At 35.5% G+C, this 13,793-nt stretch overlaps 1 protein-coding gene and 1 long non-coding RNA gene across 3 annotated transcripts in view; one reads left to right on the plus strand and one right to left on the minus strand.

Moving 5' to 3' along the window:
• The window catches only part of rols (zinc-RING finger and ankyrin repeat domain-containing protein rolling pebbles), a 227,301-nt gene that overhangs the window by 75,626 nt on the left and 137,882 nt on the right, over positions 1-13,793 (minus strand). For both annotated transcript variants that reach the window (XM_085820522.1, XM_085820521.1), the window contains one exon: positions 6,639-6,806. In XM_085820522.1, coding sequence (XP_085676648.1) covers positions 6,639-6,786 — 148 coding nt within the window. In that variant the 5' untranslated portion in view covers positions 6,787-6,806. The remainder of the gene's footprint in view (positions 1-6,638; positions 6,807-13,793) is intronic.
• LOC146996245 (uncharacterized) lies at positions 619-6,495 on the plus strand. The gene is made up of 2 exons (XR_015042152.1): positions 619-819; positions 5,913-6,495. It is a non-coding gene; the product is annotated as an uncharacterized LOC146996245 (long non-coding RNA).

A 13,793-nucleotide genomic window follows, 5' to 3' on the forward strand; every position in this document is an offset into this window, starting at 1 on the left:
AGTGTTGTTTTTGCTTATTTATTAATGTTTTTAATTTTTAACCATATCATGCCTTGACACCAAATTAGTTCACATTATGTTCTAAGAATTAATATATATTAAAAATAACCTATAAAAGTTTGAAGTCATAATTTCACTAGCAAGCAAAAATTGTAGGTTATTGTAACTATTGTAACTTAAAAGATTTATTTGCTTTACCTTTCCTTCAAAAATACAAAGATAAAACATACAGTTTTACATGATGCAAAGGGAAACGTATTACCATTATCCTTTACAAAAGCTTTGTTTTTCTGACTCAAAGAAAGATTAATATCATAAATATTTATATCCAAAAACATAGTATATTGTTAGTGTTAGAAGGTACACTACTTGAGCATTAGAATGTCAATATGAAAGATTTACATTTCTAATGTATTTTACTTCTCTTTTACTGTTCTTGACATAATGTAACTGATTTATTACTAATGATTAATATAAGTTTTTTTTACCATGAAAAACACAAAGAGGGCAATGATCTAATTTGCAAATACAACTTGGTAAGACCCGCCTAACGCTAGAGGGCGCTGAGAGCGCTATTGAGAGTGTGCTGAGATTTGATGCAGTTGCTCGATGGAAGGTGTGACGCAGTTCTGAGATTTTGAGATTTTTTATATTTAATTAAATCCATTTTTATTTTATTGATTGGTGATTATTGAATTTGATTTATTGATATGAGACAGTGATATGTTTTGCTGAACCACCACACTTTCGACAAACTTGGATTACCACTGAACCTCAAAACCACCGATGCGCATTTGGTGCATCTACGCCAAGAACAAGGTAAGAGAATCTTTATTGAATTATTGAAACTGATTTATACCTGGACAGAAATTAAATATGGCTGAAAATCTGTCAAAGTTGAAGGAGAAACGTAGTTCCGTGCGTTCGATGTTGACGAAATTAATTAACAAAATAGAAGTTGCTATCAACAACGAAAACGAAACAGTTGATCAGTTAGAAGCATTCTTGGAACAATTAATCGGAAAAGAAACTGATTTAAATTCTTTAAATGATGAAACTGAAAATCTTTTGAGCGATGAAACAACATCTGAAGATACAGAAGCTTCAGAAGAAATAAAAGAAAAAATAATTTTTTTGGAAATCGAAAATTCATTCTAAAATAATGAAATTAAATTCTGATTCTATCCAAGTTGATACAGTTTCACAAAACATTCAGTTGATGAATGAAACTGAAAATATAAATATAAAATTGCCTAAATTACATATTAGTAAATATTATGGTAATTAAGACACAATAACATGCCGAATAAATACTAATTCAGAAAGTCAAACAACAAAAATCAGCGTTATATTTACAAAATTTCACAGGACTAGTTTCGATGGTTTTACCGAAATCACCAATCCTCAGCTGCAAAACCGCAAATGAATGATTTTTGTTGTTTGACTTCTGAATTAGTATTATGGTAATTATTCTGGTTGGTTAGATTTTTACAATTTATTTCAAAGCTCTGTTCATAATAATCCCAAATTAAGCAAAGTTGATAAATTTAATTATTTGAAGTCCTATCTCGGTGGTACCGCGGTAGCATGTGTTAGTGGATTTGCTTTAAGTGATGAAAATTATGATAAAGCACTTGATTTATTGAAAGAAAGGTTCGGAAATAAAAACATTTTGATTAACACTCATTTGAATGTTTTGCTGAATTTAACTCCGGTTAATAATCCTAACGATGTTATAAGTTTACGAAATTTATATGATAACGCGGAAACGCAGATCAGAAGCTTAGATTCTTTACAATTACAGGTGAATCATATGCAAATCTATTGACACCAATTTTAATAAAATTAATTCCTTCAGAATTCGTTTTAGAATTTAATCGCATTCAAGGCGACAAAGAATTTGACTTAAAAACTCTTTTGCAATTCATTAATAAAGAAATTCGAAGCCGCGAGAGATCCTTTCCAATAAATAATTATAAATCATCGAACCAACGAGTGCACTTATGTTCCTCGCAAGAGAAAATAAAAAATAAAAATTCTACTTCCGTTAGACATAACTCTTCAAGACATCCGCATAAGAGGGACAATTCTTTCCCCTCCCCGCAAATGCATGAATTCCTGGCGTCAGTCGAAGATGTAATCTGTTTATTTTGTAGCAAAGGTCATAAATCAGAATCTTGTTCTACATTTAATGCAAATGAACGGAGAGATATATTGAAGCAGCGAAGTCAATGTTTTCGTTGTTTGACCCCTAACCATCGAGTAAAAGAGTGTTTGAAAAAGGATTTGTGTCCCATCTGCAGCAAACCTCACCATGTTTCAATTTGTTTTCGAAATCAAAATAATCCACACATTATTTCTCCAAAGGGAGAAACCGATAATGTCGTATCAGCGAATATCGCATCGGCAAAAAAAGAATACTACTATGTTACAAACATGTTCAACCTTAATTGATAATGGAAAAGAGCAGGAAATTGTTAGAATTTTCCTGGACAATGGTTCACACCGCTCCTTTGTTTTATCAACTATTTCCAAAAGATTTAACTTTACAGTTGTTAGAAAGGAAAGCCTTTCCATTTGCACATTTGGTGCTAAGGAAACGGAAACAAAATCATTTAATGTAGTTAAACTTAAATTAAAGAATGGAGATGATCCAAATTTATGCATAGAAATTGAAGCACTGGAGACAGACCATATTTCGGGTACACATTTACCGACTCCGGATAAAAATATTGAGAAACAATTTAGACGTTTAAAAAATGTACAACTAGCGGACTGTTATGAATTTAACAATAAAGAAATATCAATACTAATAGGTGCAGATTACTATTATGATATTGTCACTGGTCGAATTACATGCCTAAGCAAAACCCTCGTTGCAGTTGAAACATTATTTGGGTGGTGTTTGCAAGGCCGAAATACGAACTTAAATGAAACGTTTGCAATGAGTGTTATGGTAAACGAATCCAATATTTCCGATCAACTCAAGAAATTTTGGGATTTAGAGAATTTGGGTATCGAGGCAGAAGCAGCTGATATAGAACCCCCTGAGAAAGAAATAATGAGTGAATTTGAATCCGGAATTACATATCAAAATAAGCGATATAAAGTGAAATTGCCCTGGAAACCAAATATGAAGACATTATTAGAAAATAACGAGCAGATAGCAATGAAACGATTTTTGAGATTGAAATCATCTTTTACAAATGACCCGTCCTTATTTTGTGAATATAGCACTGTTCTAAAGAATTATCTTTCGGAGAATATTATTGAACCTGTCCCAGTTGATGAAGTAAATTTACGCCAAAATACATTTTATCTACCTCATCAAGCTGTAATACGTACGGATAAGACTACAAGCAAATTACGCATTGTGTTTGATGCTTCGGCGCATGCAAAAGGTCAATTAACTTTGAACGATTGCTTATACACGGGTCCGATAGCATTTGTTGCAGATATTAAGATGGCTTTTCTCCAGATTGAAATAGATGAAAGTGAACGAAACTACACCAGATTCTTCTGGGAAGAAGATCCAGGAACTGATGATGAAAACAAGAAATTGGAAATTTTTCGGATGACAAGGGTGTTATTTGGGGTGAGATCTAGCCCGTTCCTCCTTGCAGCCACAATCAAACATCACTTGAAAAGGTACGTAGATAAATTTCCTCTGACTTCTAAGCATCTTGATGAATCATTGTACGTCGACGATTTTATTTGTGGGCAAATCACTGTTCAATAGGCTCTAAAGACTTGTAAAGAGAGTGTAGACATTCTAAAAGAGGCAAGCATGGACCTTCGAAAGTGGAGAACTAAGTAAAGAATTAAAAAATTTAAACTTCAATGTAGATCAGGGTGAAGAGTCTTTAGATACAAAATTGATAGCTTCAAAAGTATTGGGAATTGGTTGGGATGAACAAACTGACACGTTTTATTTCGATAGCAGAAATCTGGAAACATTTCTTTTAAAACGAACTAACACAAAAAGACACTTACTACAAGCAGTAGGTCGACTTTTCGATCCAGTAGGTTTTATAGAACCGTATACTATTAGAGTTAAGTACTTGATACAAGAAATTTGTGTTTAGGATTAGACTGGGATGAAAAATTTACTTGATACAAGAAATTTGGTGTTTAGGATTAGACTGGGATGAAACATTGCCCAAACAGTTAGAAATTGCTTGGAATAAATGGTGCGATGAGATCCAAGATGTAAAGGAAATAATTATTCCCCGATATTATTGTCAAAATTCTTTGCCCAGTCATGCAATCACTATTCAATTACACTGTTTTTCAGATGCATCTAAGAAGGCTTATGGTACTGTTGCGTACTTACGCATAGAATTAAAGAGTGGAAATATCATTTCTAGGTTTGTAGCATCAAAGAGCAGGGTAGCTCCGTTAAAAACTCTTTCGATTCCTAGATTGGAACTCATGGGTGCACTTTTGTCTTCAAGATTGAGCAATAAAATTGTAACTGCACTAAGTTTTCCAGTTACTCGATATTTTTGGACGGATTCCTCAATAGCTTATTACTGGATCAAAGGTGATCCAAATAGACATAAGATGTTCGTGAAGAATAGAATAAAGGAAATACAAAAATACAGCAATCCAGAAGAATGGCATCATTGCATAGGAAAGAATAATCCCGCCGATTTGATTTCTAGGGGTTTATCCTTAAGCGAGCTCAAGAATAATCAGCTCTGGTGGCATGGACCCTGTTGGTTGACAATAATACAGCATGGCGATCCTTCTTAGAATCAATGGAAGAAAGCGAAGTAGATGTCGATAAGTTAGAGTTTAAGAAGTCAATTGTTGTAAATGCAACTGTTGAAAATAGCCAAAATGAAAACGATTTGATCACAAGATATTCCTCATTCAGTGAATTAATTAGGATAACTGCTTTATGTTTGAGATTTATAAATTACTGTAAAGCAAACACAGAGTTGAGAACAGACTTCATATGTGCTTCTGAGTTAAGACATGCTACTGAAGTTTTAGTAAAACTCGTACAGTCAACTGAATTTCAAAGGGAAATAAAGTACTTGAAAAAAGGACAATCTATTCCAAAAAATAGTAAAATATCATCTCTGAACGTATTTCTTGACAAAAATGAGGTACTGAGAGTAGGAGGAAGACTGCAGTATTCTGAGTTTTCTGAATTTCAGAAACATCAGATACTCTTGCCAAAGGCTTATCATTTCACTAATTTAGTTATTGAATATTATCATAGAAAATCCTTACATTCTGGCGTACAAACTACATTATCTTTAATAAGACAGTCATATTGGATACCGTCAGGTCAAGATCCAGTTTCGTGCCTTCTAGACCTTTCGAGAAGGTCGGATTAGATTTCGCAGGACCTATAATCACGAAACCTAATTTGAAAAGGTCGAAGGTGACTTTAAAGTCTTATATTGCATTATTTATATGTTTTTGCACTAAAGCAGTGCATTTAGAGGTCGTTTCTGAGTTAACAACAGAAGCTTTTCTAGCCTGTTTACGAAGATTTATTGCCAGAAGATCCAAACCAGCCGTTATCCGGAGCGATAACGCCACGAATTTCAAAGGTGCAAGAAATATTCTTAACACGTATAATGATATTTGAAAATCTAACCCAATTCAAGGATTTAGTGCAGAAGAAGGCATCCAATGGAAATTTATCCCACCAGCTTCTTCTCCTCACTTTGGCGGACTGTGGGAAGCAAACATAAAATCAGTGAAACGGATTTTGTTAAGGGTAGCAAAATCAGCTATCATGAATTTTGAAGAGTTAACTACTTTGGTTACTCAGATAGAAGCAGTTCTGAATTTCCGTCCATTATCTTACAGCCGGGACATTTTTTAACAGGAAGTGCTATGTTATCCTTTCCTGAACCACATACTGCTTCAGATTCTCTTTCTTTTCATTCCAGGTGGGAACTACTTCAAAGACTCCAAGCAATATTCTGGAAAAGGCGGCATTAAATCAACTACAGAATCGTGCCAAATGGAGCAGTTCGCAGCCAAACATGCAGATTTGGTCAAGTAGTACTGCTGAAGGACTCCAACCCCAATCCTTTGCATTGACCTCTAGGTCGGATCCAGCAAGTGTATCCTGGAGCTGATGATCTGGTCAGAGTAGTTGAAGTTAAAACCTCTACAGGTGTTCTTCGGCGAGCCATCAACAAAATTATTCCTCTACCATTTAACGACTGAATGAACTTGAAAAACTTTTATTTTATATTTATTAGTTTACCAATTTAATATTTAGTTTAGTGTAATTTTAGAGACTTTAAATTTATTTGAATATCTGGAAATTGAAATGTAAACTCTGGGAGTTTAAGCAAGGAGAATGGTAAGACCCGCCTAACGCTAGAGGGCGCTGCGAGCGCCATTGAGAGTGTGTTGAGATTCGATGCAGTTGCTCGATGGAAGGTGAGACGCAGCTCTGAGATTTTGAGATATTTTATATTTAATTAAATCCATTTTTATTTTATTGATTGGTGATTATTGAATTTGATTTATTGATATGAGACAGTGATATGTTTTGCTGAACCACCACACTTTCGACAAACTTGGATTACCACTGAACCTCAAAACCACCGATGCGCACAACTGATTATTACTAATAATTAATATAAATATATGTTTCTAATTACCATGATAAACACAAAGTGGACAATGATCTGAATTTATGCACATGTAACAAATTTCATGCCCACAAGTGTCAATAAGCTTTCTGTGCTTTCCCTTATCAAAAGGGGTGCAACAAGACGGGCACAGCGTGCCTCCATTTTCTAACATCATTTTTCTCACAGTATTGACATCTGAAAAGAAAAAAAATTAAATTTAGCCTTTGAAGAAAAATAGAAAGATCATTACGGAGATTCAAAAACAATTAATTGATCTTTGTGTTAGAACTATTTACAAACTATTTAAATTATTTACCTTATCATAAATCCAAATCACTTATATATACATTTAACTATCTCGTGTCTTTATCCTATATTTGAAAATGTCCGTATTTCTGAGAAAAATAAACTTTGGTATTAATAATTACTCTATGCCCTAACATGAACATGCTTTAACACAACTTAGATCACCAACTATGCATTAAGACAATACCCAAAATATAAAACTTCATTATGAAACTAAAATAATTTATGCAGAATTCAAAGAATTACACTTCTTATTTGTACCATAACAGGAAAACTAATTTTATGAAAAACAGTATTTAACCTTTTCTGAATCATTAATGTTATCCTTTTCCAGAACGACACAATTTCCAATTCAAGTTTCATTACATTGTTATGATACAAAACTCTTCAATATTTTTCTAGATTGTTAAACAAATTTTAATTATTTTCTGTCTGTGCAGCATATAATAATATATAAAAAATAAATGTTTAGGTTGCACCAAAGCTTTTTATTTCTGTTGTTGACATTATTATTTTAATCAGTTGAATTTATTCTTTTACTGGCAGGGTAGTTTACGTTAAACTTTAAAAATCTTAAGTAATTAACCTAAGATTATATAACAAGGTTGGCCAAACTTCATGTCAGTAAGATCCGCACGTTTGAATTCAGGAATATTCGAAAAGCCACAAGTTCATATTTAGATCATTATAGAAGTAGTGTAGGAGGTTACATCATTATAGAAGTAGTGTAGGAGGTCTTCGTAATAGGAATTTATTCCAAAGATCCTAAATCTTCGTAACAGGAATAAATTCCTATTACGAAGATGTTAATAAATCAATACACCGCATTTCTACCCCAGTATTTTTCTTTAACAGGCTCCAAGATCCTTAAAGTTATACATGAATTTCTTTCCAAATAATATATAATTTTTTCTTTCGTTTGTTTCGAATAGTTAAGGGTTTTTAAATCGTTTATAAATTTCTAGAATATTTATTACAATAACAACTCGAAATGTTATAAAATTGGGTACAACTGTCGTGCTTTTAACATATTTTCTAAACGCAAATCGCGAGAATACACAGCCTACGCATATCACTCACGTATAGCTTATAAAACTCACTTTACTTAGGTTATAAAATCATTTAGACGCTGAGTTTACTTAGTTACCCCCAAGCTCACGCTGTCAGGGGCCTAGTAAACTTCCGCCCGCCCATCTGTCTGCCGGGACACCTTCGAGTGGGCCCGGTTCCAGGGCGCGGGACTCTGGATGCTGTTCGGGCGCTGAATTTTCTGGATATCGATTTGCGAAAATGAATACGATTTTGGATGCTGTGAGGACGCAAATTAAGGAGCTAGAAATTATCAGACAACAAAATAGTAAAATTAGCCAAATATTTCATGAACAAAAAAAAAACTTAAATTTCATGGAGTACAAATACCAGATGGTATAAAGGTTACGACTGACTCCTCCAACGACTATACAGCTATAGTCAAAATCCTCAAAGATAAGGATATTGAACACCACTCGTATATCCTACTTGAGGATAGATACTTAAAAGTTGTCCTAAGAGGTCTTTCGAGCAAAACGGATATTGATGACATAAAATCAGACTTAGAAAGCTTAAAATATCAGGTTAAGCAAATGAGTAGGAAGGTAAGATGCATAATTTCTTGCTTAGTATGATGGATATGCTAGTTGCAGTTAATTCTCAGTTAATTAACACACAACAGGATAAGACTGAACAGTCAGATAACAAAACACAAAATCCCCATGGATCTCGAGACGAAAATGATAGAGATAGGAGTCCTATCAAATTACACGAAAATAACAAACATGAAATTTCACTTGATCAACCTACCAGTTCAGATAATGATTTGTCTTAAACTAAAGGTGATCGAACAATCCGTAAACGAAATCAAAGAATTAACTTTAAGAAAATTAAACTTGGTAATCAGACTGGAATCTCCCTCATACTCATGAATACCTCAAACTCATGAAAGCACTTCTAGTGAAAATGCTACGAACATAGAAATCAGTGAGTTGTCAGTTAACCAGGTAAATGATAAAATGGATACTAGCCCACCAGCTAATGAAAATTCAGATAAAAATAACATAAATAACTCAATGCAAAACACAAATAATTCACGAATTCCGCCAGTGATTCTAAGGAAGACAAAATTGAGCTGGAAGGAAATTAGCCAAATATTTCATGAACAAAAAAAAAAACTTAAATTTCATGGAGTACAAATACCAGATGGTATAAAGGTTACGACTGACTCCTCCAACGACTATACAGCTATAGTCAAAATCCTCAAAGATAAGGAAATTGAACACCACTCGTATATCCTACTTGAGGATAGATACTTAAAAGTTGTCCTAAGACGTCTTTCGAGCAAAACGGATATTGATGACATAAAATCAGACTTAGAAAGCTTAAAATATCAGGTTAAGCAAATGAGTAGACAACGGAAGTTACCAAGCTTCCATTATTCTTAATTTCGCTACCAAAAACAGAAGAGTCCAAGAAAAATTTTAATGAACATTTCCTTTGTGATATAAAGATTAAATTTAAAGAGTATTTAGGAAAGCAAGGACTCCTGCAATGTTTTCGTCGTCAGGGGTTAAATCACACCCAAGCTAGGTGCAATTACGCCCTTAAATGTGTTAGATGTGGCAAAGAACATTATGTTAAAAACTGCCCTGACCGAAATAATAACGATAAGCCTTTGTTTTGTGTGAATTGCGGAGGTTCTCACACCTCCAGTTTTAGGGGGGTGTTAGAAGTTCCCCAAGCGAAAACCTGAGAAAACTAATACATATCCTAGCCGAGTTGTTGAAAATAAATCATACTCTCAGGACTTATCTACGGGTCTTTATTCTGATATTTTGAGTGAAGCAAAGCAGGTCTTCACTGATGTAGCGGAACTCGTTTCCGTAATCAAAAGTGCTGCGTTTCAGATTTCTCAGCAAGTTAAGGAAATCAAAAAAACCAGTCAGGAAATAGTTTAAGCCTTCCAATACTGATAATGGGACAATTTGGACCCTTAAGAGCCCCAATTAAAGAGATGACTTCAGTATAAAATTCCGTTCAGTATAAAATTCCGGAACTTATGGACTTTTTACCTTATGGACTTTTCCCGAACTTATGCAGCGTTCAGTATAAAATTCCGGAACTTATGGACTTTTTAGTGAATCATGATATCGACGTAGCCATGATAACTGAAACCTATGGTACGCCGAGTCTAAGACTGACTATCCCAAACTACAAATGTTACAGATGTGATCATCTGAGTCACCGAGGTTGGGGGCTCGCCATTTATGTCAGGAACTCCCTACAGTCCTGTATGATTACTGATGAGCGTCACAATGGACATGAGCTGGTCACGGTATCAGTTCTACTTCCCTACTATGGCACGGTCTATTTTAACTCACTGTACAACCCGCCATGGAATACTTTAGATATAAATTATCTGGCCAAGGTCTTAGATATAAACAAGCAGGTGATCCTTGCGGGGGATCTCAATGCTAAGAATTTAGAGTGGTGTTGCAAAAAAATGGAGTGAAACTTCTGGAATTCATCAACAACTATGCGATTTATTTTTACTCGCCAAGCGAGTATACGTACCTATCACACAACCCAAGGAGAGGAGATATTTTAGACTTATTTATGTCGACTACATCATTCCCCTTCAATCTTGAGGTTCTCCATGAGTTAAATTCCGACCACTGCTCGGTTATTGCTACCCTTGGTACCAGTAAGGACATCCAGGAGGAGTTCATTAATACCACAGATTGGAAACTGTTCCATAATCTGCTTAATGACCACCCGACTAGCATACTCAGACTGCAGACCACGCATGACATTGACACTGCTATCAACCGGCTGACTGCGGATATTCAGACTGCGCATAAAAACGCCACTAGGAAAATTCCTAGACAGCAGATCGCTGATAGACTTCCAAGGCAGATCAGAGATCTGATCAAAGATAGGAACTCAGAAAAAGGTTTCATATTACATGGGATCCAAATACCAAAAAGCAGCTCAATAGGCTTAATAAGGACATCAAGAAGCACATTACAAATTACCATAAGGAGCTCTGGGACGAGAAAGCCGCTAGCTACAATGAGCCCAATAACGCGTTTTGGTCGTTTGTACAGAGATTAAAGGGTAAACACACGGTTAACAAGCCAATCTGTGTGGAGCATCGTGTTGCTCTTAATAATAAAGGTAAAACTACTATACTTGCTGATCACTTTGAGAAGCAATTCTTCCCTAACATCACTCCTAGCAATCCAGAGTTTTGAACAAAGGTCAGCTCCTATGTCTCTGACAGGACTAGTGCTTCTCCTAAGCAAAATCATCTTGAGCTCACCTCGCCCCGAGAAATTTTGGATATCGTTAAGAAACTACGGAACAGGAAGGCGCCTTGTTTTGATAACATTAATAATGTCGCGCTCAAGTGTCTTCCCTTAAATATCATTTCAAGGTTCACGGGCATCCTAAACGCATGCCTCTATCACAGTTACTTCCCCAAGTCATGGAAAACTGCCAAAATGATTATAATCCCGAAGCCGGGAAAAGACCAGACAAAACCTGAAGGGTACAGGCCCATTAGTCTGCTTCCCAGTATGGGCAAGATTTTAGAGCGCATCATCTTCAGCAGGATACAGCCTCATCTCAATAAACTTCCTATGGAGCAGTTAGGTTTTAGGAAAGCCCTCTCACCACCAAACAATTGGTACGGCTAAATGAATTTATTGGCAGCGCGCTGCACAAGGGGTGTGTTGCCTTACTCATGCTGGACGTGGCAAAAGCATTCGACCGCGTCTGGCATGAGGGGCTTATTTACAAGCTTATAGAACTTAACTTCCGTAGAGAGCTGATTCAGATAATTAACTCCTTTCTTACGGATCGGACTTTCTTCGTGCACATGGGTAAAGACTCCTCTGACTACAAGAAAGTGATGGCCGGCGTCCCACAGGGATCCATTTTAGGGCCCATCTTGTGTTTGTTTTACGTGGCTGATTTGCCTATAGTAAGCTTGTATCATAACTGTTTTATGGGCTGTTATGCGGACGATACGGCGTTTGCTGTCAAGTCTGCATCACCTAATTTCGCAATCACTAAACTACAGAGTCTAATGCCGCACCTTGAGATGTGGTGCTCCAAATGGAGGATCGCCATAAATGCCGAGAAATCTAAACTTATTATTATCAAGAAGAAGAGAATGAACACCCCTCTTGCTAAGAAATCGTCATTATTTGGTACTGTCGTGCCGGTTGTTAACAAGGCCACGTACCTCGGTGTCAAATATAGCTCCAACTTTCAGTGGAAAGAGCACATAAATTATGCCAGAAGTAAGATGTTAGGGGTAATTCAATGCCTCACACCCCTTCTCTCCCCAGACTCAAAGCTGGACTTACGACGCAAGAGACATATTTACATCTCGATCATTCGCCCCACTTTTGCCTATGCGTCACCTGCCTGGGCTTCTGTCCATAAAAAAAAAAAAAAAAAAAAAAAAAAAAAAAAAAAAAAAATTGCAAGTTGCGCAAAACAAGCTACTCAGGATGATCACCAGAGCGCATTACTTTGTATCGAATGAGACGCTTCACAGGGACTTGAAACTTGAGACAGTAGAGGAGTATTTGCACAGAATGAATGCAAACTTCTTCAAAAAAGTACAGGCCTGTAGGCACATGGGAGACCTTAATGTGTTTAAATATATTTTTCTAGAGGAGGACTCCATTTATAGACCACTCGCGGCCCACCTCACTCGGGACTTAAATTTTCCTACTTAGTTACTCACCGCCTTGTATATATATATATGTTAATATTTTTATTAAGCATTTCATATTGTGAACTTGTATTTCAATTTGTAACTTGTATTTTATTTTATTGTGCATACTATGTCATTTATTGCATATAGCTTAGTATTTATTTATGCTACTTTCACATGTATTCTTTAAATTGTTCTTGCATCACTTGTCTGATTTGTCCTTATTACTCACTGCATCAACGCAAACATACACCACAGTGTACCTCACAGCTCCTGAATTTGGCTTATCTTGTGTTACGGTTCTTCTATGCCTTTGTGACGCGTGGTCACCCTCTTTTACCACCTTAATGACTTTACCGACTTGTCAGGAAACTTTATCGTCACGTGCCCACTGGGCCTTGCTTCATAAGCCGGACACATCGCGCCTTGCGCGACATCCCGGCAATACCAGCGCGGATACGGATTATAAAATCACTCACGTTTTTCAGTTTACACTGATTTATTCACTTTATATTTAACCGTTAATTTCATTTAACAAACCTCTTCATAAAATCGTAATAATTTTATTATTATGATTATTTATTGAACAGAGCAGTACCTATGAGCTGTAACGATAGAATAATAAATTTTTCTTCTCAGTTCCTCCCACAAAGTCGCAAACTGAGACTTCATGGGGAGGCGGGCAGTCAGAAAGTAATTAAATTTCTATATTATTAACTTATTTAAGATATTTAAAACGCTTTTTTCAAGAGGACAGGCCGGCAGGTGTTGTCAGTAAAGATGCTTTGTTCTTTCTAACAAAATTTTTTCCTTATCATCGTTCTTTTCTCTTCAGATTAGCTCACGGTCAACGAGATAAAAAGATACTAATTTATTCAATGTTTATTTAGATATAAAAGATTAAGAATACATACTAAAAATGCTAATGGTTTCCCAAAACACCAGCCCAGAAAAGACATATTCATACAATATGTTTTTCATATTTTATCAATAATTTTTCCAGAAATTTACAAATGCACTATACAACTGATATCAACAGCTGCTTCACCTTATTTACTCCAACTAACTGAATTTTGACAAATATTTCAAAGGAATCTCAGATAAAGTAACACCAA

The sequence above is a fragment of the Stegodyphus dumicola genome, chromosome 7 (assembly GCF_044657685.1).
Source record: "Stegodyphus dumicola isolate Sdum_Otavi_A_Nest chromosome 7, ASM4465768v1".
NCBI classification, from domain to species: Eukaryota; Metazoa; Arthropoda; class Arachnida; order Araneae; family Eresidae; genus Stegodyphus; species Stegodyphus dumicola.